The sequence below is a fragment of the Rhinatrema bivittatum genome, chromosome 3 (genome assembly GCF_901001135.1).
Source record: "Rhinatrema bivittatum chromosome 3, aRhiBiv1.1, whole genome shotgun sequence".
NCBI lineage: Eukaryota > Metazoa > Chordata > Amphibia > Gymnophiona > Rhinatrematidae > Rhinatrema > Rhinatrema bivittatum.
This window is the reverse complement of record NC_042617.1, coordinates 258,516,587-258,542,787: the sequence shown is the minus strand read 5'-3', so window position 1 is coordinate 258,542,787 and position 26,201 is coordinate 258,516,587. Positions and strand designations below refer to the sequence as shown.

The 26,201-nt window shown below is 44.3% G+C and overlaps 1 protein-coding gene across 1 annotated transcript in view; it reads left to right on the top strand.

Moving 5' to 3' along the window:
- The window catches only part of SYNDIG1 (synapse differentiation inducing 1), a 493,681-nt gene that overhangs the window by 215,844 nt on the left and 251,636 nt on the right, over positions 1-26,201 (top strand). Inside the window, exon 2 of the mRNA XM_029594508.1 lies at positions 19,168-19,727. Within this exon, the coding sequence (XP_029450368.1) occupies positions 19,248-19,727 (480 nt within the window). The 5' untranslated portion in view covers positions 19,168-19,247. The remainder of the gene's footprint in view (positions 1-19,167; positions 19,728-26,201) is intronic.

Here is a 26,201-nt window from a genome sequence, read left to right as displayed (position 1 = left end):
GCATCTAGAACCGCAAACAGGAATAGTATGGAAGACTGGGCATCCCATGGCAGATGAAACCCACTGGGCGGATTTTCATACTCCGCGAATAGGCCTACTTTTGTTTGCGCTCCAGGCGCAAACAAAAGTACGCTGGATTTTAGTAGATATGCGCGGAGCCGCGCGTATCTGCTAAAAACCTGGATCGGTGCGCGCAAGGCTATCGATTTTGTATAGCCGGCGCGCGCCGAGCCGCGCAGCCTACCCCCGTTCCCTCCGAGGCCACTCCGAAATCGGAGCGGCCTCGGAGGGAACTTCCTTTTGCCCTCCCCTCACCTTCCCCTCCCTTCCCCTACCTAACCCACCCACCCGGCCCTGTCTAAGCCCCCACCTTACCTTTGTCGGGGGATTTACGCCTCCCAGAGGGAGGCGTAAATCCCCGCGCGTCAGCAGGCCTCCTGCGCGCCGGGACGCGACCTGGGGGCGGGTCCGGAGGGCACGGACGCGACCTGGGGGCGGGTCCGGAGGGCGCGGCCATGCCCCCGGGCCCGCCCCCTGAACGCTCCCGACATGCCCCGAAAACGCTGCGCGGTTCGGGCCCGCCCCCCGACACGCCCCCCGACACGCTCCCTCCGAAAACCCCGGGACTTACGCGAGTCCCGGGGCTCTGCGCGCGCCGGTAGGCCTATGTAATATAGGCTTACCGGCGCGCAGGGCCCTGCTCGCCTAAATCCGCCCGGTTTTGGACGGATTTAGGCGAGCAGGGCTCTGAAAATCCGCCCCACTGTGTATAAGTGCAAGTTGATGTGCGCCGAGAACATAACCCACACTGTAATCACACAACATCATGTTCCAAACTAATAATTATCAACCAGGAAGGATCTAAAGTCAAAGGGGTCAACGTACTACCACCATTGGCCCTCTGTGCCACAGCGGTCAGAAGCAAACAGAATGCTAAGAAAACCGGGAGGGAATGGTGAACAAAACAGGGAATGCTACAATGCAGTTGCTTTTGCTGTTCTCCGTGGCCAGGAGAAATGCTTTTTAAATACTGAGCTAGCATATACATCAACTGAAGAACTTTAATCCAAGATATGCAAACACATTTGGCTCCAAACCAGCTATGTCATCATAAGCAGGCCGTGGATTGGATTCAATTTTAAAATGGGAAAAGAAATTAAATTAAAACCTTGAAAATAAAACTGGGAATCAGAATGTATTGCACTGTGAAGCCATGGATCTTATTGGCTTATGCTGTTGCTATGTTACTTCCCTTAATGGAAAGATATGGGAGGTAATGTACATGAGGTAGCAGATGACAGCAATGACAGCATGGGGTAGCTAACACCAAGCCGCAACCAATTTTCCCTGAGAGAAAGCATGGTGATAAACTGCATAGTGTGGCAGCCATCACCACAATATGATCTGACTATTAAGCAGGGCAGTGGATGCACAGACAATGCCAATAGCTGTACTTAAATGCCTGCAGTCCGATACTGGCAATCTAAGACTAAGACTATCCAAAAATATAAGATTTGCTATACTGGATCAGTTTGAGGGTCCCTCAAGCCCAGCAGCCTTGAAACCAAGCTAGGAAAGGAGAATGTCCGATTTCCATACATAAATAATAAACTTGTGCTGCACCAGCCACACAACACCCCGATACAGGGTAGTGGTGCCCAGGAAGGAGTGAAGCACAGGACAAATGTCCTCTTCAGTTCTCCAGTCTAGTACCTTTCCCTAAGCATGGAACCCATGGGTTGTCTCTCTCTCTGCCCGAGGATAAAACTGGAATTGAAAGGGGTTCAAAAGAAAAATGGACTTGGAAATAACATACTGAGTGCATTGTATGTGCTGCACAAAGCAGGGCTTGGCTGTCTGTGCCCTGCAAGTAGCCCATTCATTATTGCACTCCAAGCTCATGCTGTAGCTAGGCAAGGAGGCAATTGGTAAGAACCGTTCTTAGCAAGGAGCTCCAGCGCATCTAAGAGCAGTGAAGTATTTTCACAAGAAGGGTCATCGAATAACTGCCCAGAGCAGCAAATTCTACCCTTTAGAGAAACATGGGGTAACTTGCACGGCACAGCAGATAGTACCTTATGAAGTTTGCTGGGCAGACTAGATGGACCATTTGGCCCTTTATTGCCCTCATTATTCTGTTACAATGTCTTGAGGGGAAAAATGCAGGCACCTGAGCATGCAAGTCTCTGCCACCCACAGGGCCTGCTAACACAGTAGGGCACTGAATTTTCTTGCCAGACTATGCTGACGCGGCCAGGTGGACCCAAAACATAGAGAGGAGATGAGATAACATAAGTGTACTTCCCCATTCAACTGTAACTCCCAACTGCCACCGACCTAAATTAATCTGATCCCGGAGTGGTAAAAACATTACCAGGAGTGCTTAAACATAAGAAGTTGCCTTATGGAGCCATCAGAAATTCCATCAACCTCAGTATCATGTTCCAAACAGTGGCCAATCCATGATACAAGTACCTGGCAAGCACCCACCTCAAACAGATCTTACTCACCAATGCCAGCAATAGCAGAAATACTTTTCTTTCCTTTTCTCCCATCATACGACCCCATGCATGCTAAACCTGGAAGGGGCATCCAGGTGCAATACCCGAACTGCTGAGTCCCTCCTAAAATGCTTCATAATAGGGGTGTGCATTCGTTTTGAATGAATGCACACTCTGCAACGTATAGGTCCCTATTCATTGCATTTGTGGGTCCGCGAAACGCATGGCGAAACCCCACAAATGCAGCGTATCATTACCGAATTTCCCTGTCTTAAGGAGCGAATTTAAACAAAACTAACTAAAACCCCACCCTCCTGACCCCCCAAGACTTTGCCAAAAGTCCCTGGTGGTCCAGCGGGGGTCCTGGAGCGATCTCCTGCACTCGTGCCATCGGCTGCCAGTATTCAAAATGGCGCCGATAGCCTTTGCCCTTACTATGTCACTGGGGCTACCGGTGCCATTGGTCGGCCCCTGTCACATGGTAGGAGCAATGGACGGCTGGCACCATCTTGTGCTCCTACCATGTGACAGGGGCTGACCAATGGCACCGGTAGCCCCTGTGACATAGTAAGGGCAAAGGCTATCGGCGCCATTTTGAATACTGGTAGCCTGCGACGCGAGTGCAGGAGATTGCTCCAGGATCCCCGCTGGACCACCAGGGACTTTTGGCAAGTCTTGGGGGGATCAGGAGGGTGGGGGGTTGTAGTTAATTACATTTAAAGGGTTGGGGTGGGGTTTTTTTTTTGTTTGTTTTTACAACTTTAATGGGAAACGAATACCGAATTCAACTAATGGACAGATCGGGTTTCCCCCCCATTGACTGAATGCAACGTATTTGTGTCCCGACGAATACCGAATCCAACAAATACTTTCCGTCTGCACATCCCTACTTCATAACCACACCGCGGAGAGCCAGACGGAAGGAAAGTCACCTCCTTACGAGTATACAACCAGAGGCTAGCCAGCAAAGATAGTGGGACTGAACATGGAGATTTGACAAGTCTGGAAATCTTCCCTGATCACCGTCTCTATCAAGGCAAGGGCCCAGAAGGCCAGCCGTAGGCCTCAAGGGAGGTCTGACGATGTACGCCCTTACCTTGGTGTCTCTTGCACCCTAGCTGCCTCTCCTGGCCCAGTCTCCTTCGAGGGAGATCTCCCACCACTGCTCGCTGCCCTGGAGTGGGGGTTGGGGGGGGGGGGGGGGAGGTATGCGTGCGCCGCTCTCCCGAAATGCCACGTGGCCTCATTTCTAACTGCAAGCACTGGCTGGTGCTCCACTGCTGCCTCCGAAAATAGCCTGCAGTGCAGGAGCGGCTCAACTCTGCATACTGCAATCAGCCCTCACTCCTTCTGCGCAGTGCTGGCAGGAAGCCGGCCGGCTGAACAACCACTGCCCACCAAGCAGATCCCTGCAGCATGTCTCCCCCCCCCCCCCCCCCCCCCCCAGCTCATCAGCCACAAGGATGCTCTCTTTTTTTTTGTGATACATGCTGGGGTGGCTGCCCACTGCAGGAACCTCCCCACAACCCACAAAGGAGATTGGAGACCACATCCTTACTCACTCTGTCTCCCGCACACACAGACGGGAAGCCACGACCCTACCAGCAAGGCCCACCCTAATGCACCATGCACTACCAGCAGGGGATCACCCCAATGAAGAGCTGCACCGCAACCCACTCCCGCCAAATAGGCTCAATCCAGGGAAAGGCAGAGAAGGCCAAAAGGTAGGCCACAAGAGGGAGGGGAGATAGAAGATGCCAGCCCTTACCCTGGAAAAACCACCAAAAGAAGAGGCTGGGGGGTGGGCCGGCTCACCTTTAAATTCTGTTTGCTGGCCCAATCCCCCAGCTCCTGCTCCCCCTTGCTCCAGAGGCAAAGCACCTCACTGGTTGCCCACCTCACTGGTTGCCACCAATTAAGGCGGGGAGCCTTAATTGGTGGCGGGCTGGACCCTTTATCATATGGTAAAGTGCTTTAGCACATGATAATGCCCTAACGCAGCTCAATGCATCTTCCTGTAAGTTAGGAGAGTTCCAGGGACATTACTGGTAGGAGGTGAGTTAGCCGGCTATGTTACCTCTGATATTCAAAGTTACCCAACTAACTTATCTGGCTCTGTCTGGTCGGGCCACAGAGCTGCCCTATAGTTAGCCAGATAAAGATAGAAGCTATCTGGCTCTATTCGATTATGTGGCTGCTCTATTGAATATACCTCCAAACTTAGCCAGATAAGTTTATCCTGTTAACTTTGCTATTCAGACAGTGACTGAGTATGGACCTCTACAGTACAAACTTAACAATCTAGAGCACTAAACCCCAGGTTCTAATTAAAGGAATTACTACTATTTAACCACTGACTAAATCGCACCCTTCCCCCGGCAGCCCTCCGCGCCGACCACGAGGCACCGCTCACAGCCAACCCGAGGCTCTACCTTCAGCCCTCTTCCGGGCCGGCAGCCAATCGAGATGCCCGCAGCCCCGCAGCGACCCCAATAGCAGCAGGGCCAGGAGCCCTTTAAAACTCACGCGGCGACGCGATCCTGCCTCTCTCTCCAGCTGCAGCATCGGGACCGGAGCGTGCGAGGCCTGCGCAGCCGGCGCTGAGACCCACCGGGGTAAGGCCCTAAATCGCACCCTTCCCCCAGCAGCCCTCCGCGCCGACCACGAGGCACCGCTCACAGCCAACCCGAGGCTCCACCTTCAGCCCTCTTCCGGGCCGGCAGCCAATCGAGACGCCCGCAGCCCCGCAGCGACGCCAATAGCAGCAGGGCCAGGAGCCCTTTAAAACTCACGCGGCGACGCGATCCTGCCTCTCTCTCCAGCTGCAGCATCGGGACCGGAGCGTGCGAGGCCTGCGCAGCCGGCGCCGAGACCCACCGGGGTAAGGCCCTAAATCGCACCCTTCCCCCGGCAGCCCTCCGCGCCGACCACGAGGCACCGCTCACAGCCAACCCGAGGCTCCACCTTCAGCCCTCTTCCGGGCCGGCAGCCAATCGAGACGCCCGCAGCCCCGCAGCGACGCCAATAGCAGCAGGGCCAGGAGCCCTTTAAAACTCAAGCCGCGACTAGGCGTCGCACGCCGTGCGTCGCACGCCTAAGGAGCGCGACAAAGGGGCCTGCCCCTTTGTCTCGCCCCTTCGTCTCAGCCCCAAGGAAGCCACAATCCTTGTCCACAGATGACACTATAACATACACAAATGCCAACGGCTATGGACAAACGGATTTTTCGGACCGGATAAAGCCATCACGCACCAACCCCTGCCAATCACCTCAACCAATCCATTCCAGTCACAATACAGCACCCTTTACTAACCCCCAGCGTCCATCAAAACAAATCAGCATTCAACCCAGCCCTCACAGCATCCACCCCAGCAGTTCCAGCTTCCACTCCAGCAGTTCCAGCATCCATTCCAGTATCCATTCCAGCACCCATTCCAGCAGTTCCAGCATTCACTCCAGCAGTTCCAGCATCCATTCCAGCATCCACTCCAGTAGTTCCAGCATTCACTCCAGCAGTTCCAGCATCCACTCCAACCCTCAAAGCATCCATTTCATTCTAACAGTTCCAGCATCAATCCTAGCAGATTCTGAACGTACCCAGTTACAGACGTACCCCTATTCATAACCCTAGCAAATCAGCATACAATGATACACAGCTACTCCATCCCCATACTCAAGAGAAAACCCAGAAATAACTCTCCACCAGACCCCATTCAGACACCCAGACAACAAAGCCTCATCAACATCATGACATCTCCCATTACACAACTTCTAGGCCTCTCATTATTCACCCTAACCTTATTCAATGCACAGTCACTTTCCAAAAAAATGCACCTTCTCAATGATTACCTTATTGACAACAACCCTGACATATGTGCAATAACAGAAACCTGGTTAAAACCCACTGACATATCATTAATAAACCAACTTCCAACACAATCTTTCGACCTTTTCTCAATACCTAGACCGAAAAAGAAAGGAGGAGGAATTCTACTTGCAGCAAAAAAACAATTGGGCATAACCCTACAACTATCATACTCCACTTCAAAACTAGAATGCTCCATATTCAAATCTCAACATCTACAAATATTCCTCATTTACGCCACACCAGGAACTCTAGAGGCTAACCCCTCCCCTCTAATAGAGATGATAGCTAAACACTTAAATTCAGACAAACCAACCATCATATTGGGAGACTTCAACATTCACGTGGACTCCATCCCGCAATCCACTAACTGCGAAACCTTCCTCACCTCCCTCAGTCACCTTGGATTCACACAAATAATCAGCGGGCCCACTCACAAAGCAGGTCATACATTAGACCTCATATTTATCAACGAGAGCTGGTCCATCCATACCATTCCCACCTGCACGCCAATCCCCTGGTCAGACCACCAGATCATAGACACAACCCTCAAAATGAAAAACACACCACCTCCAAACATCTCCAAAACCATCATTCATTTCAGGAAACCATGCTCACTGGAGTTACTCACCGAACAATGCTCTAAAGATCTCAAACAAATAGACCTCTCAGACGCCAACACAGCCACCACTTCATGGATCAAACTCACGAACAAAATAGCGGACCAACTCTGCCCAACCTCCTCAAAAGTAATTCAACCGGCACGAGACAACAGAAAACCGTGGTTCACCCCGGAACTCAAAGCCCTAAAACAAAAACTACGAAACAAAGAACAAAGCTGGAGAAACAACCCTTCACCCACATCCAGACTGGACTACAAAGCCACCCTCAACACCTACAGAAACGCCATACACAAAACAAAAAAGGACTTCTATGCAAAAAGAATTCATAACTTCATCTTCGACTCTAAAGCTCTATTCTCTTACGTGTCATCTCTCACCAAACCAATGCCACCATCCATTCCAGACCAACTAGCGCTCAGCAAAGCCAACGAATTAGCCACTTACTTCAAGACAAAAATCTCAAACCTTACTAGCTCCCTTACAACCCATCAAACTCTTCCAACACCTCATAGCACATACCTACCCACGCTGAATTCTAGATTAGAGTCATTCGAGCCCACATCAGCCATGGAGATTGAAAATTTACTTAAAAAAATTAAACCATCTGCACATCCCTCGGACCCACTCCCTACTAATCTGCTCACCACCATCCCTAGCACCGTCGCAAAACCTATTGCAGAAATCATCAATACCTCTCTAGCCATGGGCACAGTTCCTAATCAACTAAACTTGCAATCCTCAAACCCCTACTGAAAAAACCAACTGCCATCACCCACGGACCCAGCCAACTTCAGACCCATTGCAAACCTGCCCCTGATCTCCAAACTGATGGAAAAAGCCGTAAATAAATAACTTTCCGAATATCTCGAGGAGCACAACATTCTTTCCCCTGCACAATATGGTTTTCGTAAATCACTAAGCACAGAGGCTCTTTTGCTTTCTCTCACAGATAATTTACTTTTGAACCTGGAGAAAAAACAGTCATTCTTACTGGTCCTGTTAGACCTATCTTCAGCGTTCGACACGGTAAATCACTCACAACTACTAGAACAATTATCAAACATAGGAATCAAAGGCACAGCTCTCAGTTGGTTCAAATCGTTCCTATCAAACAGGTTTTACAAGGTCAGAATTAACAACAAGGAATCTGACCCCATCCTATCAGACCAAGGTGTACCACAAGGCTCATCCCTCTCTCCCACCCTGTTCAACATTTACCTCCTCCCCCTCTGCCATCTCCTATCACAACTCAAGCTTACTCATTACCTCTATGCAGATGACATCCAGATCCTCATCCCCATCACAGAATCAATTCAAAAAACCTTCGCCTACTGGGAGAATTGTCCTTCAACCAATTAAACATCTACTCTCCAGCCTGAACCTGATTCTAAACTCCAGCAAACAGAGTTGCTACTGATTTCTCACAAACCGAACACCCACGCACCCAGCCTGGCACAAAACATGGAGCTCTCTGCAGACGTCAGGAATCTAGGAGCATGGCTTGACAACCAACTTAACATAAAAAAATTCATTAACACAACCACCAGGGATTGCTTCTTTAAACTACAGGTCCTAAAGAAGCTAAAGCCACTCCTTCACTTCAATGACTTTCGCCTCGTTCTTCAATCCATTATTTTTTCGAAACTTGATTACTGCAACTCAATCTTACTTGGCCTCCCCTCTAACAGCATCAAACCCCTACAGATGGTACAAAATGCCGCAGCCAGAATCCTAACTAACACTAATAGAAGAGACCATATTACCCCCATCTTGAGCAACCTCCACTGGCTACCCATCAAACAGAGAATCCTATATAAAACCTTAACCATCATTCACAAAGCAATCCATAACGCCGCACCTATATCTCTACAAATTCAACTTCAGCCACACTTATCTTCCAGACCCATCAGAAGCGCCTACAAAGGCACATTAGTCGCAGCTCCTGCCAAATCAACACTAAGAAAAAGAGCACTCTCCACTGCAGGACCACACCAATGGAATGCGCTCCCACCAGACCTACGACTCGAACCCAATCTACCAGAATTCAAAAAAAGGTTAAAAACCTGGCTCTTCAGGCAAGCATTCCAATTCCCAGAGTGTAACTAAGCACCTCCTCCTGTCTTTCAGATCCAACCATTGTAGGGTGTCACGAATAGCTTGACACTTAACTTCTTACACGTACTTGCTTATTCGCAATACCTATTTAACTTTTAACTATTTAAAATTGCCTACTTAACAGTCATTTAACAGAGGACATATTATATAACCGTTGCAGTCGATATACGCTACTAAAGTCCATTGTAAAAAGGGGAACACACACATACTATTCAAAACACGAACAAGGTTATTTATTATTTGTTAAATATTATTGATATTTCACTGTTCCTTGTAATAATGTTCATTGGTTGATTGTTATTGTTCAATGTTCTATGTAAAAAACCCCGGTCTAACCTCCCAGACCAGGGCAACCTTTTTGTTACTTGTAAACCGGATTGATTTGTATTGCATACAGGAATTCCGGTATATAAAAATTAAAAATAAATAAATAAATAAATAGTACATAGACACAATACAAAAACAAAGCAATTACATAATGCAGGCAGGTGTCCAGCTATTCATTTTCCTATAGATAAGTTCAGCTCTGATAGTAGTTGTAGTTACCATTGAATGTATGTATTGGAATTGTCCCTGACAGCAATTTTCTTCACAAGTGCCCCAATAAATGTTAAACTGATTCATACAAGTTTATCAGTGCAATGTATTAATCTAATTTATGCTGACTGCCTTGGGTTTTCTTAAAGTCCTATAAGAAGCTATTGATTTTATGTCTACTAGTGATGTGTTCTGATTAGAGAAAAAAACGATCGGAATCACAAGATATGCTTTGACATTAATCAAGTGTATTGGAAAAGCATTTCTCCTTTCAAATATATTGAATGCTTCCTGATAAAGTAGCTCTATAGCATGAAACCACGTCATCACAATAAAATAAACTGCAAAAAACTACTTAAGTCCAAATTTTAAGTGTATAGTCAGTGGCATTGCTAAGTTATCCAGGTAAAGGTACCTGGATAACTGGTAGCTGGATATATTCTGTGTGAGGCATGTCCTGCTGAATCTGCAGCTAAAGTTATCTGACTTACTGAGCATGGATTTCACTATATTCAAAGGTCATAAGGATATTTCTGAGCAAACCAGGAGTATTTCAGGGTATTGCACTGTTTTAATGTGGTTGAAAAGAAAAGTTAAAAAGGTTCCTGTTCATAAACTACAAGAAATGAAAGAAAAAGTAAGACAGACAAATTGAAGAATCTAGGACAGTAGTCAGGAGAGCAAAAGTGCAAATGGAAGAAAAATAGCTAAAACGGTAAAAGAGGATGACAGGACGTTTCTTTTTAGATATATGAGTGACAGGAGGAAGTGAAAAAATGGGATTGTAATACTCAAAGATGACAGGAGAATATGTAGAGGCTGACGAGGAAAAAGTGGTTTAGCTTAATACTTATGTTCAGTAGTCACCAAAGGACCGATGCAATACAGTGCGCACAGCCGAGCACACTGTATAACCCGCAGTTGGACGTGGGATAAACAGGCGCAAATCCACCCCTAATACAATAGGGGGATTAGCGCCTATTAAACTCTGCGGTCGTTATCATTACTGGCAGACAGGCCGGTTATGAAAACTGAGGCAGAGTTTACCGGCGTCGGTCTTCATAACCGGCAGCCGCGGTGGGTCATGTTATCAAGGAGGCGTTAAGGTTGCATTGCGAGAGCCATGTGCATTAAGAAAGCGGGTGCTGAAAAGTCAGCGCCCACTTTCCGTGACTATTATTGCATCGGCTCCCAAGGAAGGGCTTGGAATAGACCACAGGAAATGGCCACAAATAGGAATGGCATGAGTTAGACACAGGCAAATGTGGTTCCTTTCACAAAAGTGGAAATAAGGAGGAGTCTGAGAAGTTAGAAGAAGGTCTGAATGAGAAATTTGCTCTTAATGTAGCAAAAATGTAAATAGTGGTTTTTTAGCGTCACAACTCTATGTCAATTCCACTTAGCCTAATCTTTGATAATCAGGAGGTGAAAATCTCTCCATATGCCAGGAGTCTTGAAGTACTTATTGATGCCAAGTTATCATTCACTCCTCAAATTAGATCTAAGTTGAGAACTGGTTTTTATATTTGCACCTGCTGCAGACACGTAAACCGTTATTATACCCTAGTGGCTTCTGAACATTAGTGCAGCTACTTATTATGCCACTCCTTGACTATTGTAATGGTCTATACCTAGGCCTACTGGCTGTCACCATCAAGACAATGCAACTGCTGCAGAATGCTGCTGCTAGACTGATTTCTGGGTGTATGATAAAGGAACATATCACCCCTATCTTGTTCCAGCTTCATTGACTTTGGATTCATTCACAAATTAGATACAAGACCGCCTTGTTGATATTTAATCTTGTTTTTTCTAAACTCCTTTGCTTAGACTAAGAATTTGCTGATGATTTATAGTCCATCAAGAAATGTGTACTCTTCTCAGAGTACACAATTGGAGGAGCCATCACTCCGAGAAGCAAAATTTGCCAGTGTTCATTTTCAGTGTCTGTTCCAAACTTATGGAACAATCTTCTATCTAAATTGAGATATACAACCTTCAAGAAAACATTCAAAAGTAATATAAAACTCTTCACAGAGGTTTATCTATAATCTCACTTCAGTTATAAGGTTCTGTTTGAGAAGTCCATAGAATTTATCTATAATAGTATTATTTCTGTGATTTTATTTTGTTTTATCCTTAGTCAATTTTTATTGATGTGTTTTTTTTAAACTACTTTTAAAACTGTTTGTTTAAGGCTTTTAATGATTTAGAATGTTTATTCTTTTGTGAGCCACCTAGGGCTATTGCATAGGCAGCACATAAATAAAGTAACCTATAATTTATATCCTTCCTGGCACAGCCCTGAAGCCACATGTTTGTATGGCCATGTAAGAAAATGTCATTGGCTGGTCTTGAAATCAGTGCCATTTTTATGTCAATATGGCATGAATCTCAGGATTCATGCCAAATTGGAGCAGGAGTGAGTAAGTGAGCCTCAGCCTGCCCCTTCCTTGTGGTAGCACCCTGAAAGAAGGGATCTGTGGGGGCAAGGGACTTCAAGACTCCAGCCCTGTTTCATTTAAGGTAGTGGCACAGGGGACTGAATGGGACAGAGAATGCCCCTGTCAGGCTTAGCTTAACCTAGATGGCTAGGCCTGGACCCCAGTTTATTGGTGGGTGATGGGGATTGTAAGGGCCTGAGAAAGCTCAGCCCAGCTGAGTAGATCTAGTCTTGGCTTAGTATAGGGACACTTGTTTCTCTGCAATACCATGCACTATTTCCTAAAATTAAAACACTTGAAAATTTTTGAAAGTTTTGTAGGCAGGTAGGATTTCTTTTGGTTGAAATGATCCAATCCAAAATTGGCCATTTTCAGATTCCAGAATTGTTTCAAATGAATGTCCAACCCTAATTTGCATTGATTACCAGTTTTGGCTAGATCAAACTTAAGAGCAGAAGTATGGCATGCTAGGCCAGAGCAAGGTCCATTAAGCCCTGCACCCTCTTTTTGACAGTGACCAGTTTGGATCTCTATTTCCTGGCAGATTGAAAAAAGTAGATGTTTCTTTTTCTCACTCCCAGGAATAGTGATGACTTTCCCTAGTCTACCTGGCAAATAATTATTTATTGAATTTCGTCCAGGAGCTTGTCCTAAAACTCTTTTAAACCCTGCTAATGCTAGTCATCTTGACAACATTTTTTTGACAGATTCCACAGCTCGACTGTGCGCCAAATGGAAAAATACTTTCTATGATTTGTTTTAAATCTGCTGGTTGTTGTTTTAATGGAGTGTCCCCTTGTTTTAGTATTCTTTGGAAGAGTAAAAAAACATCCACTATTTACGCGTTGAACACCAGTCATGTCCCCAGTCAGTTTTTTCAAAGCTGAAATACTTAATTTGCTTAGCCTTTCTAAATTTAATTTCCTTATTCTGGCCTTTGAATGTCTTACTGGTAAAGTGCTCCCCATACCTTAGAGGTAAGTTGAGTTGGTATAGGCCATGTAGGGAGCATAGATTTAGACAGGGCTGCCTTTTATGTATTCCCACTTTTTGTAGGATGCAGTAGATGCACCTGAGAGTAAGGGCCTTTCCATTATGACCCTGATTGTAAATTAGGCAGGAAAAGGAAACTAACATTTTGGTTTTGCAGAAAAAAATAAAAATCTGGGCCATTCCTGCTAGTTCTAGCAGTATCAGGTTTGTGTTAGAGACTTGTTTATGACTGGTTTGGGAAGTAGTGTTAGTTGTTTGGATGTTAATTATTGTTGTGTTTTAGTGTACAGGATGTTAGGTTACTTTATAACTAATGATCCATTTGATTATTTTTATTGCTTTGTTAGCCTTTTGTTTTATACTGTGCATCATTTTGCATTTTTATTATTTCTGCACTGTTTTGGGTAGTTTTTGACTTGGAAGGCAGTATTAAAATAAATTAGGGGGAGCATACAAAAAACATAAATTGCAACACCCACAGACATTTCACACCATCTGATAAGCCTCTATTCTTATTGAACCAAGGTCCGAGGCTAATAAATAGTCTTGCCATGGTCACAGCAAAACCTACTACAGTTTTCTTCACTACTGTAGCCTCTTTTTAGGGGCATTTCTCTGTAGTAGTGTGGGAGCCCCTATTGTTGACATCCCATCCGTCTATCCATACGCATCTAACAACCCAACAGCAAAGACTCGTATTCAGCGTGAAACAAGCCCTGATGTTGTACTAGGACTATGTCATTCCACTTGTTTATGTAAGATGGCCAAGTTTTAAAACTGAAAATTTGAAAATGCTTGTGGTGAGGAACAGAGATGTGATTAGAAAGCTTTAATAATACTTATTCAATTATATGAAGCATTTGCAAGGCACAGCAGAAAAGTGATACATTTTATTCAAAAATATGAAATTATCCTTAAGAAAAGATTTTAGAGAAAAGCGTTCCGTGTGTGTGAAAGTGCACCTGGAGTGTGGCCCAGTCAGTCCCATGTAATTGTGCAGAGGTAACCTATTCAGTCAGATCGATTCGCTTTCTCTTGCCTACTTCTTTACAATTCATGTTCTTCTGATTCTCTGTGACGCAGATAACTCCATCAATCACCTTCTCTACCTGCCAAACATAAAGAAATGGGAGATCATTGGGGAGAAGAGGAAGATGTAAATTTTCAGCAAAGCCACTCAGAGGCCAGCAAGCTAATTTAATTTTAAGATAATATTCAGCCAAAACTTAACCAACTAGGCTGTGGCTAACAATTATCCTAAAATAGCTGGCCAACTTAGCTGATCAAAATTGCTCACATAATGGATTCAGATGTGAATGAACAATTGAAACCCTAATATTTTTCTGGAGGTCTTTTACTACATATATACAGTGTGACGATAACTTTCATAGCACTGCTGCAAGTGCACATGTGCGCACATTTGCCGGCCCGCAACCAGGGACATGGCCATTTTATAACATCTGCGCATATATGCACGCATATTATAAAATACCCTGACCGCATGCATAGGGGGCGCATGCCTATATGCACAAATGCCGTCTCTACCACGTAAGTGGGGGGATTTTAAAAGACGCGCGCGCTGACATCATTGCCAGTTTTCCCATTTCATTCCCAGTTCTCCCAGTTAAGGAATAGGACTTCCAAACCCCTCTAGTTTAATACCCTTCCTTCCCCAACCCATAAAATCCCGCTGATCTGTTTAGATTTTTTTGTTTTCTAAGTTACGCGCCATCCATAGCAGGAGTAAAGTTACATGGCAGGGGACCCCGGGGCGCACACCAGAGCTCGTGGGAATGTATGCACTAATTTCAGGTTTAAATCCGGGAACACCCATGCCCTATCCATACCATGCCCATGCCCTGCCCCTTTTTTTTTTAACTTTCCTTTTGAGTGAGCAGCAAATACGTGTGTATCGGGGTGGCTTTTAAATTCCGTTCATTGCACACCTACCCAACATAGTCATGCATCCCTAATTTCAGCATGTGTCGAGCTTTCAAAATTCATCTTTACATGTTTATTTATACTCTACATTATCTTCCCTCATTATATAGCTATTTTCACACGCAGTTTTAGCCTAGCCTTTGATTGCTGAGATTTACCATAAATTTTCTTTCAGACTTATTAAACTCAATAAATATATTATAATATATTTTTCATTGTTTCTTTTTCACTCAGAATTAATTTCTGGCTTTCATAATGAGACCAGGTTAGAGTTTATTTAAATGATTAAAAAAATAATATTCATAACAGATTACAGCATCTACAACATAAAATCATCAAGATATTGTTGCACTGGAGGTGGACCCTTGGCCTGGTGCAGGATTGGTACGGCCCTCTGGTCAGACCCAGAGAGCGCCTGCCACCAGGAGGCGGAGCACACAGGAGATAGAGGCTAACTGGAGCTTCACCAATAACAGTCCGGGGTTTCTACAGGTTGAGCCCTTGGGTACCTGGACCGCCTGGACTTATGTGGGCCTCTGGTGGTCTTCCGGAGAGGTAGCGGAGAGGTGTGCCCATCACGAGCAAGGGTGCGTGGCTGATGCAGAGTGGATGGACCAGACCTGCACTGGAAGCTCTGGAGTCCTCAGGGAGGAAACAGTTCAGGAAGGTTCTCCAGGCGTAAAAGGCAGCGCCTGCGGGTCTATTCAGGTGGAAGCCATGGTTAGTTTCCAAGCAGGTTGGTCTGATAATCACAGTAGGCCAGAAGAGAGTGTCCGAGTGAAGTGCAAGGGTCAGAGCCAGAGTATCAGTCCAGGAGAAGTCAGCCAAAGCAGGGGTCAATACCAGACAAGCGAGGGTCAGTTCCAGGTGGCAGACAAGAGAATGGTCAGGCAGGCAGTGGTCAGTTCTAGGCAACAGGCAAGAGAATGGTCAGGCAGGCAGAGGTCAGTACCAAAGGTCAGTCTGAAGAGGTACTACCTGAGAAGGATATAGGAACACACAGAGCCACTGGGAACAGGAGAACACTTGGAACACAAAGGCAAACTAGCACACCAACAGTGTCGACCTGATTGCCAAGGCAGGGATCAGGGGTTTGAGCCCTGCCTTATATACAGGGCTCTGGTGATGTCATCCAAACGCGCCTCCTTCAGTTTTCCCGCGCTTGCCCCTTTAAAAGACTGAACGTCGGCCGCGCACGTGCCTAGGGGCGGGGCTGAGGTGGCCGAAGAAGCGGAGCCCCGTCGGGAGGGCAGCGCGAGGTCAGCAGGCCCGGTCACGGCACCTACGCGGCTGGGACGCACAACAGATATATATGGAACATAAAACATACATCTAGACAACAAAACACATACAAAACTAACATACAATTCTCCAAGTCAATTAATTATGCTAAAAGGGAGCCTTGTTGGATCTAAGATGCCAAGGATAAAGTTTCCTTAAATTAAAATATTTGTACCTTCTTTCTGAAGGATAGTAAATCGGGTTTATCTTTGATCGATAATGGAAATACATTCCATGCTATAGGACTGGCCATAGAGAAGGCATAACTGCATGCACTTATGAGGTAACAATGCTTAAAAGTGGGAACAACATGAATTAAGGATGTGCACTTATTAAAAAAAAAAATGCAACACATAAGGTCATTCCTGGTTTGTTCCAAATGGAATGAACAGAATATAGCCTCCTATGAAATATTTTCAAGTATTGTCATATTCATTGTGTGACAGGGGCCACAGTTCCACCACTAAGACCTGAGTTAAGCTATAGAGAGAAAATTAGAGTAATGGGAGGTTCCATTCAAATACAGCTCCTCCTTCTATGGAGTTTGGAATGGCCGTCCCCCTGTGAGTCTATTTAGGAGCTCTCCAAACTGAGCTCAGGAGGCAGTTCCCTTAGGTTTTCAAAGAGAGCAGAGGTATAAAGATGTTTATCTTTATTGTTTTCGGTTGATGGAAAAAGCCCTTTATTAAAGAATGCCCAACTCTGGCCGAGTTTCGCTCTCTTACATAGAGCTGCCTCAGGGGCGATCGAATAAAGCAGGACCAAAGATATGCCTGCAGGGCCAATATCACAGTATATAGGCTGACCTAGTGCCTGTCGTGTTTTGTAGCGCTGCTTGCTTATGTGTTAATTCGCAGAGCAGCTTTTATTAAAGGCAACCTCAACTGAAAAATACTGGTTTAATACATTGAACAATGTGGCTGCCAATCACAGTTCGTACAAAACCAATTGTGCTCGCCATCATCAATAGTAGTCTAAGCGAGATCTGTAGTCAACGCCGTGAGCGGCCACGCAAGCCCCCAGCAGCAGCAGTAGAAGTAAAAGGGTGGCGAGAGAGCGGCTTCAGCAGTCCCACTGGCGAAGATGAATACGTGCACGCCTGTAGGTCCAATATGGGTGCTCAAGGCAGCAAAGGCGCATGCGCTGCCTTGAGTGTCCATATTGGACGTACAGGCATGCACGTATTCACTTTAGCCGGCGGGTCTGCTGAAGCCGCTCTCTCTCGACGCCCTTCTACTGCTGCTGCTGGGGGCTTGGTGGCCGCGGCCAGGGCAAGTGAGCAGGGGCTGGGGGAAAGTTTGAGACTGTGAAATTTCATCTCTCTCTGCTGGGGCTTAGATTGGGTTGGTTTGGGACTGGGCGTGCGAGAAGCATTTTTTTTTCTGTGGATTGGGTTGGTTTGGGTTGCGCTCCCTGCCTCCAATCGCCGGCTGCTGGGGCTTGCTGGCGCCGGGCGCTCAAGGCAGCGGGGTCTGTAGGAGAGCCATCCACTTCCTGGTACCTGTCATTTCAAACGTCATTTGAAATGACAGGTACCAGCGCACCCAGGATACTGTATAGGTGCTGTATAGTGCCTATACAGTAAAATGGATTGCGCTTCATGGACGCGTGTTGGACGCGGCTTGCATTTGCATGCCATTTAAATACAGTATTGAGCGGTAGGTGATCCGAACTGTGCATGCGGCAAACGTGGGTGCGCCGGGCACTAACGCACCTCTTTCTACTGCCCCTTACTGTATCGGCCCGCAAATAAACAATAAAAGAAAAACCCCAAAATGGAAAAGCAAACCAAAAGAAAAATGTGGGGGCTGCATGTTCCTATTAAGAATTTCTTTCTCAGCAGGCCAAAACAGTCAAATGGGAACATAGAACCGAAAAAGATCTTTCAAGTAGATCTTTCTCTAAGATCTTTATATGTTAACAATTTAAACTTTGCCTATGAGGCAATGGACAGCCAGTGAAGCTCTATTATGTTCCGAGTAACAGTTTAGCATTATTTGTGTTTATTGAAGCCCATGAACTATATCTGTGTTTCCCAACCAGTGTACCATAACACTCTGGTGTGCCTTCAGACCTGATCAATTGTGCCACAGAAAAGTCACCACTGCCTGATACTCAGATCCAGAGCAGCACCTGATCTCTGCTTTCAGAACTTCGCATCAAAAAGTCACTAGTAGTAGCCCTGAAACATGTAGAAGCTTCTTTCTAAGAACTTCCTATAGTCATGCATGCCTCTTCTAATGAGCACTGGAATGTAGAAATTAATGAGCAGTGCATGGATAGTCGGGCCTTTCTTAGTGAAGACATAGTACTGTGCTCAGAGCGCTTCATCGTTTGAGTCCTTCCCATTTCTGTCTTATTCATGGGCTGAGTGAGACAGGGAGAGCATGCATTGAGCAATGGATGTGACTCATTCTGCTTGGTGAGAACAACAGCATTGGAGGAACTCTGGCAACCTAATGAGGCAGCCAAGGTAACTAACCAAGCTGGCTTCCCACATCATACTAACTTCTGTCTCCTACACTAGTATGATGAGCTCATGTATGTCTCTTCCCCCTTTCTCTCTCTCTCCTTGATTTAAAATTTGAAAGAAAGATTGGTGAAGCTTTCAGTGCTTCTGTAACTCTTCTTTTAACCATGCAAGTTCTCTCCATGTCTGCATTGACTGCCTCATAGAGGTTGGTATGTCACACAACATTTTTGTTAATGCATTACCTTAGTCTTGAAAAGGTTGGGAAACAATTATATAATACCAGGTTTTAGTTGTGTTTCTACATTTAAAACCATTGACATGGGTGGAGACTTTCTGCTCACAGTTTTTTTGTGTTATGTTTCTCTTCCTAATCTTGCTTTTTTTCTGCTTTCAGGAAAATGGGAGCCATTAGACAAATGTGACCTGCAATTCTAACTTACTAATTAATAACACTCCAGGAAGAAGAAAAACAATATGGATGGTTTAATTGAACAGAACAGTGTACTAATGCATAATAAAATCAGTGAAGCTGGTAAAAGAAATGGCTTAATCAAGACAAGGAACTTAATGACAGAGAACAGAGATGGTATGGTGTCAGTTTACCCAACTCCACAATATCAGAGCCATTTAGTGGGAAATATTGCAACTCAGACCTGCCTGGACAATAGTAGAAATGACCCAGTACAACAACTACTTGATCCAAACATGCTTCAACAGACTGTGGAGTCCCACTATCGCCCCAATATTATCCTATACTCTGAGAACATGCTGCGATCTTGGGGTGAGAACTTGAGCTCTGAATGCTGTGAAACTACTTTCATTGAAGATAGGTCGCCCACCAAAGACAGCCTAGAGTACCCTGATGGAAAGTTCATCGACCTGTCAGCAGATGATATTAAAATTCACACTCTCTCTTATGATGTGGAAGAAGAGGAAGATTTTCAAGAGTTAGAGGTCAGAGATTTATTTTTACATGATTTGACATTTTAATATCATGGCAGGAACTTTAATGAAATTTTGCCTTGGGTAAATTGTGTTGAACCTAGAGTGTTTCACTGTTCATAGTGAGAAACTAGGAATGCTGATATAAAGTGTTAATGGATTAGGATTCTTCCACAAATGTCATTGCTTAGCATGGAGAAGTGTACATTCTTATATTTTATAGATCATTATTTTAAAAAAAAAAAAATTGAATATACACATATATGTGCGCACTTCGCCAGATAAGTCAACCCAGCTAAGTTTAGACCTGCTCTATGGGCATCTGACGTAAACTTACGCAACTAATTCCAAATATTGGTAGTTGGTTAGCAGTATAAGTTATACAGCTAAGTTGCTCCACTCCCGATTCCACCCAATACTCCCCTACCTTTTTGTGCATGGAACATCTAGCTGTATAAGGGACGTAGGCACATATTCAGTGGCCGCTACTTAGCTGCATAAGTCCCACTTATTCAGCTAAATAGTGCTGAGCAGACTTTGAATATTTTATTTATTTATTTATTTAACATTTTTTTATATACCGAGGTTCTAGAGATAAAATCACTAAGCACTTCGGTTTACAGACAACAGATGAAATGACTGACGAGAGTCTTACAAAGAACAGGAGATAATAACTGGGATAAAAACAATGAATTCGTAATGACTTAAAAATCCTTAAGTAACAGAGTTAGTAAAGATTGGTAGTCAATACATGTAACAGGCGATTAAATGAGACAAGAATATTATGAGATTAAGTCTGTGGTTGTGCAACAGGTATGTAGGAATGATTACGTCTGTATTAGGCATAGGCTAGGGTGAAGAGCCAAGTCTTTAGTCTTTTTTTGAAAGTAATTGGACAATGCTCAAGTCTAAGTTCTGAAGGGAGAGAGTTCCAAAGATTCAGGCCGACTGTAGAGAAGGCTCTTTTATTTGAGAATGCTTTGATTGGAGGTGTTTTAAGAGAGCCTTTTTGGGCAGCTCTCATCGGACGGGAAGATGAAAATAATGTAAAGGGAATCTGAGGTCGACGGAGGAGGATTTGTAGATGGATTTGTGTATGATAGAACAGGATTTATAGAGAATTCTATATTTTATAGGGAGCTAGTGGAGATACTTTAAAATTGGCGTGATGTGGTCCCTTTTTTTTGCTTTTGTAAGAATCCTGGCTGTGGCATTTTGTAGAATTTTTAGCGGTTTAAGGGCAGTCGCTGGGAGACCAATTAAAAGGGCATTGCAATAGTCAATTTTAGAAAATATGATCGCTTGCAGAACTGATCTGAAATCATGGGGGTGAAGAAGAGGTCTGAGTCGTTTTAAAACTTGAAGTTTGAAAAAGCAATCCTTCACTGTGTTATTGATGAAGCTTTTGAAATTGAGTTGGTTATTAGGGATGTGAATAGTTTTTCAACGATTAAAATTATCGTCCGATAATGTTTATATCGTCTTAAATCGTTATAGAACACGATACAATAGAAATTCTAACGATTTATCGTTAAAAATCGTTAAATCGTGTTAGTGCGCACTAACTCGAGTTAGTGCGCACTAACTCCCCGTTAGTGCGCACTAACTCGATTTAGTGCGCACTAACTGAAAATGATACAAATAAACACTTTCCAGGTCACTGAAGGTCAGTTTGGAATGAATATGTGTTCCTATTGGCTGGCTGCCCTCTTATCTATTGATGTTACCAAGGTTACCAATGAGGTGATGGTTGGGGGGATGGGAAATGGAACTGGAAACTAACGAACACCAACAGAAAATGAAACAAAGTGTTCACACTTCCCAGGTCAGTAAAGGTCACTTAGGAATGAATATGTATGTATGTATTCCTATTGGCTGGCTGTGCTCTTATCTATTGATGTTACCAATATGGTTGGGGGGATGTGAAATGGAAACAGTTGGAAGCTTGACAAAAAAAGTAATGTAATGATCAGCACTCACGTGACTAGAACTTGTTTGTTTATTATTTTTGTTAGCAGGCACCTGAAATGCTAGTGCATGTTGAATTTGCCAATCACTGTGCATTTTAGAAAGGTGGTCCTGGCTGGAACTGTACACAGTTCAAATATATGTAATTGATTGTTGGTAAGTGTATTTTTTAAGTAGCCACACTGGCACCAGTATGTTTACTTTTCCTCCTACTTAACTCACTAGCTCAGCTTTGTAAGAAGGGCTTCTCTGCTTGTGTGTTGTTTTTGTTTGGTGTGAGGAGAGCAGAAACATCAGATCTTTATTCAATCTACTACAGTCATCTCTTACAGTGCCCTATCCCTATTAATACCAGGAGTGTTGTGATCTTCCTGCACACAGTGCCCTAACCCTGATACCAGTCTGAGACAGCTCCCTCCCTGCATTACTAGTGAGAGGCTGGCTTCACAGACAGGGGGGGAGCTGCCTGACCCTCACTCCTGACTTCCCCCATGTCCCAGCTAGTGAATGGTGTGTGGGTGAGGGGGGGGGGGGAGGAAGGTGAAGTCTGAGATAGCTCCCTCCCTGCATTACTAGTGAGAGGCTGGCTTCACAGACAGGGGGGAGCTGCCTGACCCTCACTCCTGACTTCCCCCATGTCCCAGCTAGTGAATGGTGTGTGGGTGAGGGGGGGGGGGGAGGATGGTGAAGTCTGAGACAGCTCCCTCCCTGCATTACTAGTGAGAGGCTGGCTTCACAGACAGGGGGGAGCTGCCTGACCCTCACTCCTGACTTCCCCCATGTCCCAGCTAGTGAATGGTGTGTGGGTGAGGGGGGGGGGGGGTGGGAGGATGGTGAAGTCTGAGACAGCTCCCTCCCTGCATTACTAGTGAGAGGCTGGCTTCACAGACAGGGGGGAGCTGCCTGACCCTCACTCCTCCGGGGTATTGTGATCTTCCTGCACACAGTGCCCTATCCCTGATACCAGGGGTGTTGTGATCTTCCTGCATGCAGTGCCCTATCCCTATTAATACCAGGAGTGTTGTGATCTTCCTGCATGCAGTGCCCTATCCCTATTAATACCAGGAGTGTTGTGATCTTCCTGCATGCAGTGCCCTATCCCTGATACCGGGATGTGTGCAAGAAGATCACAACACCCCCGGTATCAGGAATAGGGCACTGCGTGCAGGAAGATCACAACACCCCCAGTATCAGGAATAGGGCACTGTGTGCAGGAAGATCACAACACCCCTGGTATCAGGAATAGGGCACTGTGTGCAGGAAGATCACAACACCCCCAGTATCAGGAATAGGGCACTGTGTGCAGGAAGATCACAACACCCCTGGTATTAGGGATAGGGCACTGTGTGCAGGAAGATCACAACACTCCTGGTATTAATAGGGATAGGGCACTGTGTGCAGGAAGATCACAATACCCCTGGTATCAGGGTTAGGGCACAAGTTCTAGTCACATTGACTGATCACATTACTTGTTTTGTCAAGCTACCAACTGTTTCCATTTCCCATCCCCCATATACTGTCAGTAGGAAACTTGGTAACATGAATAAATAAGAGGGCAGCCAATAGGAATACATATTCATTCCTAAACTGACCTTAACTGACCTGAAAAGTGTCAAATTGTATCATTTTCAGTTAGTGCGCACTAACTCCCAGTTAGTGCGCACTAATCGGAAAAAAACGATTTTTAAACGATTTTTTAACTAAAAAATCGTGCCTAAGACGATTTTCTTGCCCTGCCACACGATTTCTATCGTTAAGACGATATGGAAAACGATTCACATCCCTATTGGTTATCCATGATCACTCCTAAGTTTTTAACCATGGGAGAAAATGTAGGTGATTGAATTGGGTGAGATATAGAGTGTTGATAGTTGCTATCTTGGGTGATGAGTAGAAATTCCGTTTTGTTGGAATTGAGAATTAAGCAGAGGTCCTTAAGGAGATTGGAGATGGAAGTAAAACATGTATTCCAAAAATGAAGAGTTTCTTGCAGGGATTTGGTAATTGGAATGAGTATTTGGACATCATCCGCGTAAAGGTAGTAGGTTAGATTCAGATTAGATAATAAGTGACAAAGGGGGAGCAGGTAAATGTTAAATAAAGTTGGAGATAATGAGGATCCTTGAGGGACTCCTAGAGTGGAGCGGATGGGCTGTGATTCATTATTGTTAATTTTGACTTTATAAAACCTGTCTTGGAGGAAAGATTTAAACCAATTCAGAGCGGTGTGTTTGATTCCAATCTCTGTTAGTCAGGCCCATAGAATTTTAAACTTTTAATTTCTCTGTTTTTTTTATTATAGATACAATAAAAAGAGACTTCTCCCCAGCAGAAGCAGGCCTTACTATGTTCTTCACAAAATCAAAAAAAGGTGGATGAGGAAAATTCAAATGAAATACAACTAGGAAATCCTCATCAAAATTGAAAAACTATACAGCAAAAACTAAGAGCATTAATGGATGAAAAGGCCTACTACTCAGTGTTAATTCAAAATCATAACGTGAATTCCTCTTAAGCCCTGGAAAGAAGAATCCGCTTTATGATTTTCCATTGACAGAGTAATGTTAATTAGCACATCACTAGATAAGGAGGGGTTTTTTTCGACCTATAATGTAATTCCACATAGCTGATGGCTTTTTCTGAAGCACTGCAAATGGGAACTGATATCTTTACCTCCATTTATGCACTTAAAGGTAGATTTTAAAAGCTTTGCGCACGCAAAAACAGCCACTCATGCGTGTAAGTGGCCCGAGAGGGAGCTATGCAAATTTTAAATAGCTGGGAAGAGGGCATGCATACATTGAGGTACGCATGCCTAGGAAACATAGGTGAAAAAGGGGTTGGGTATGGGTGTTCCCAGGACTGACACACGTATAAGTGGTGAAAATTCTAAAAAGCGAAGTGGATTTGCACACTGAGGTCCTTGCTAGCTGCATTGTACAAACCGTTTCATCACTTATAAGGTCAAAAAATCTTTAATGATGTCAATTTTACAATGGATACCTCTGAATGTATCTGTAACACCACCCCTCTAACCCCAATCCACCTCCTGAAAACTCACCCCAAATCAAAGTGCCCCCTTACAATGGTGCATATATAGAGTGTCTGACTGAGCCCTATAAAGGGTCTCTCTCTCTCTCTCTCTCCCCCTCTCTCTCTCTCTTCCCCCCGTCAATGTTCACCATAGTGAGATGAGCACATGTGCAGCCCTTTTACTTTTTGATATATAATTCTTTAATTTTAATGAGGCTTCACTAATTGTGTTTCACTTACTCTATTCCTCACCAGATACCATCGATAATTCTTAATCTGGGTGGGGAAGAGATTTTAAAACCTTAGGGGTGAATTCTTAACATAAGTTCATAAAGTTTAGCATATACATATAAGTAGCTTGTACACGCTATTTTATAAACCTTAAAAGTGCACATGTACTTTTGGTCTTGCGTGCACATTTATGTGCACAAAAAAGGGGTGATCTAGGGGTATTCCAGGGCGGGGCCAAGAGATACACAAGCTAGTTGCTATTTTATAAGAGACTTACATGCAGACATTTGTCAGCTTAATTTTACCCCTGTTAATAATCTTGAACAACTGATATCAGACTTGTCTATGATCTACTATTGATCGGGGGGAGGTCTGGGTGAACTGGGGAGAGCTCAGAATGAAGAACTAGGAGGGTGTTGATGACATGATGAAGGACTGGGTGAGCTGGTAAGAGGTTTGTCAAACTGGTGATTTCATTTACGCACTTATGTTCTTAAATATACCGACTTCTGCGTGTAAAACAGGGTTTCACACAAGCAAGCCACATTTTTTTTTTTTGTGCATAAAATATACGTGTGTATGTTTTTTGTTTTTTTTAAATAGGTAGGAATAGTATGCGTTTTCAATGCATTGCAGATATTTGTGCGTAAAGAATCATACATGTTTGTTTTAGGGGGTAGACATCTGTGTGTACATGATATACATATGATATAAAATACAGTAGTAGATCTGCGTGCAGCCAAATACATGTACATATGAGGCCACATGGAGTTCTATGAAAATTACCCTCCCTATATCTAATTATATAAACCAATAAAAGTCCACCAAAAGAAATGTATATATTTTAGAAGTTTGTGCAGCATAGCTGTTAAAACTCCTTATCTGGTCACTCTAAGATCTTTACAATGGAAGGCACAGCAAAAAGGAGGAATATATCTTATGGTATAACAGATGTCATTTATATTTCTCTACTGCATGTTCACTCCTTGGGTGGATGCAGTATTCATTCTGTTAAGGTGGAAAATTTTCTTCTGTTTGTATATACAAAGTAATTTTGAGTAACTGGAATTGTAATTCATTGGGATGCTGGAGTTTTGGATTATTCCTTGTCAGTATTACAAATTTTTATTGCATCAGTTTTCTATTTTATAATTGCACGTGCAATCAGGTGCCTGAAAATAGTACTGGATTTGAAAACAAATAAAAATTCATTGCATTTTTCTTATTCAAGCCACATGAATATGCTAAGACGTA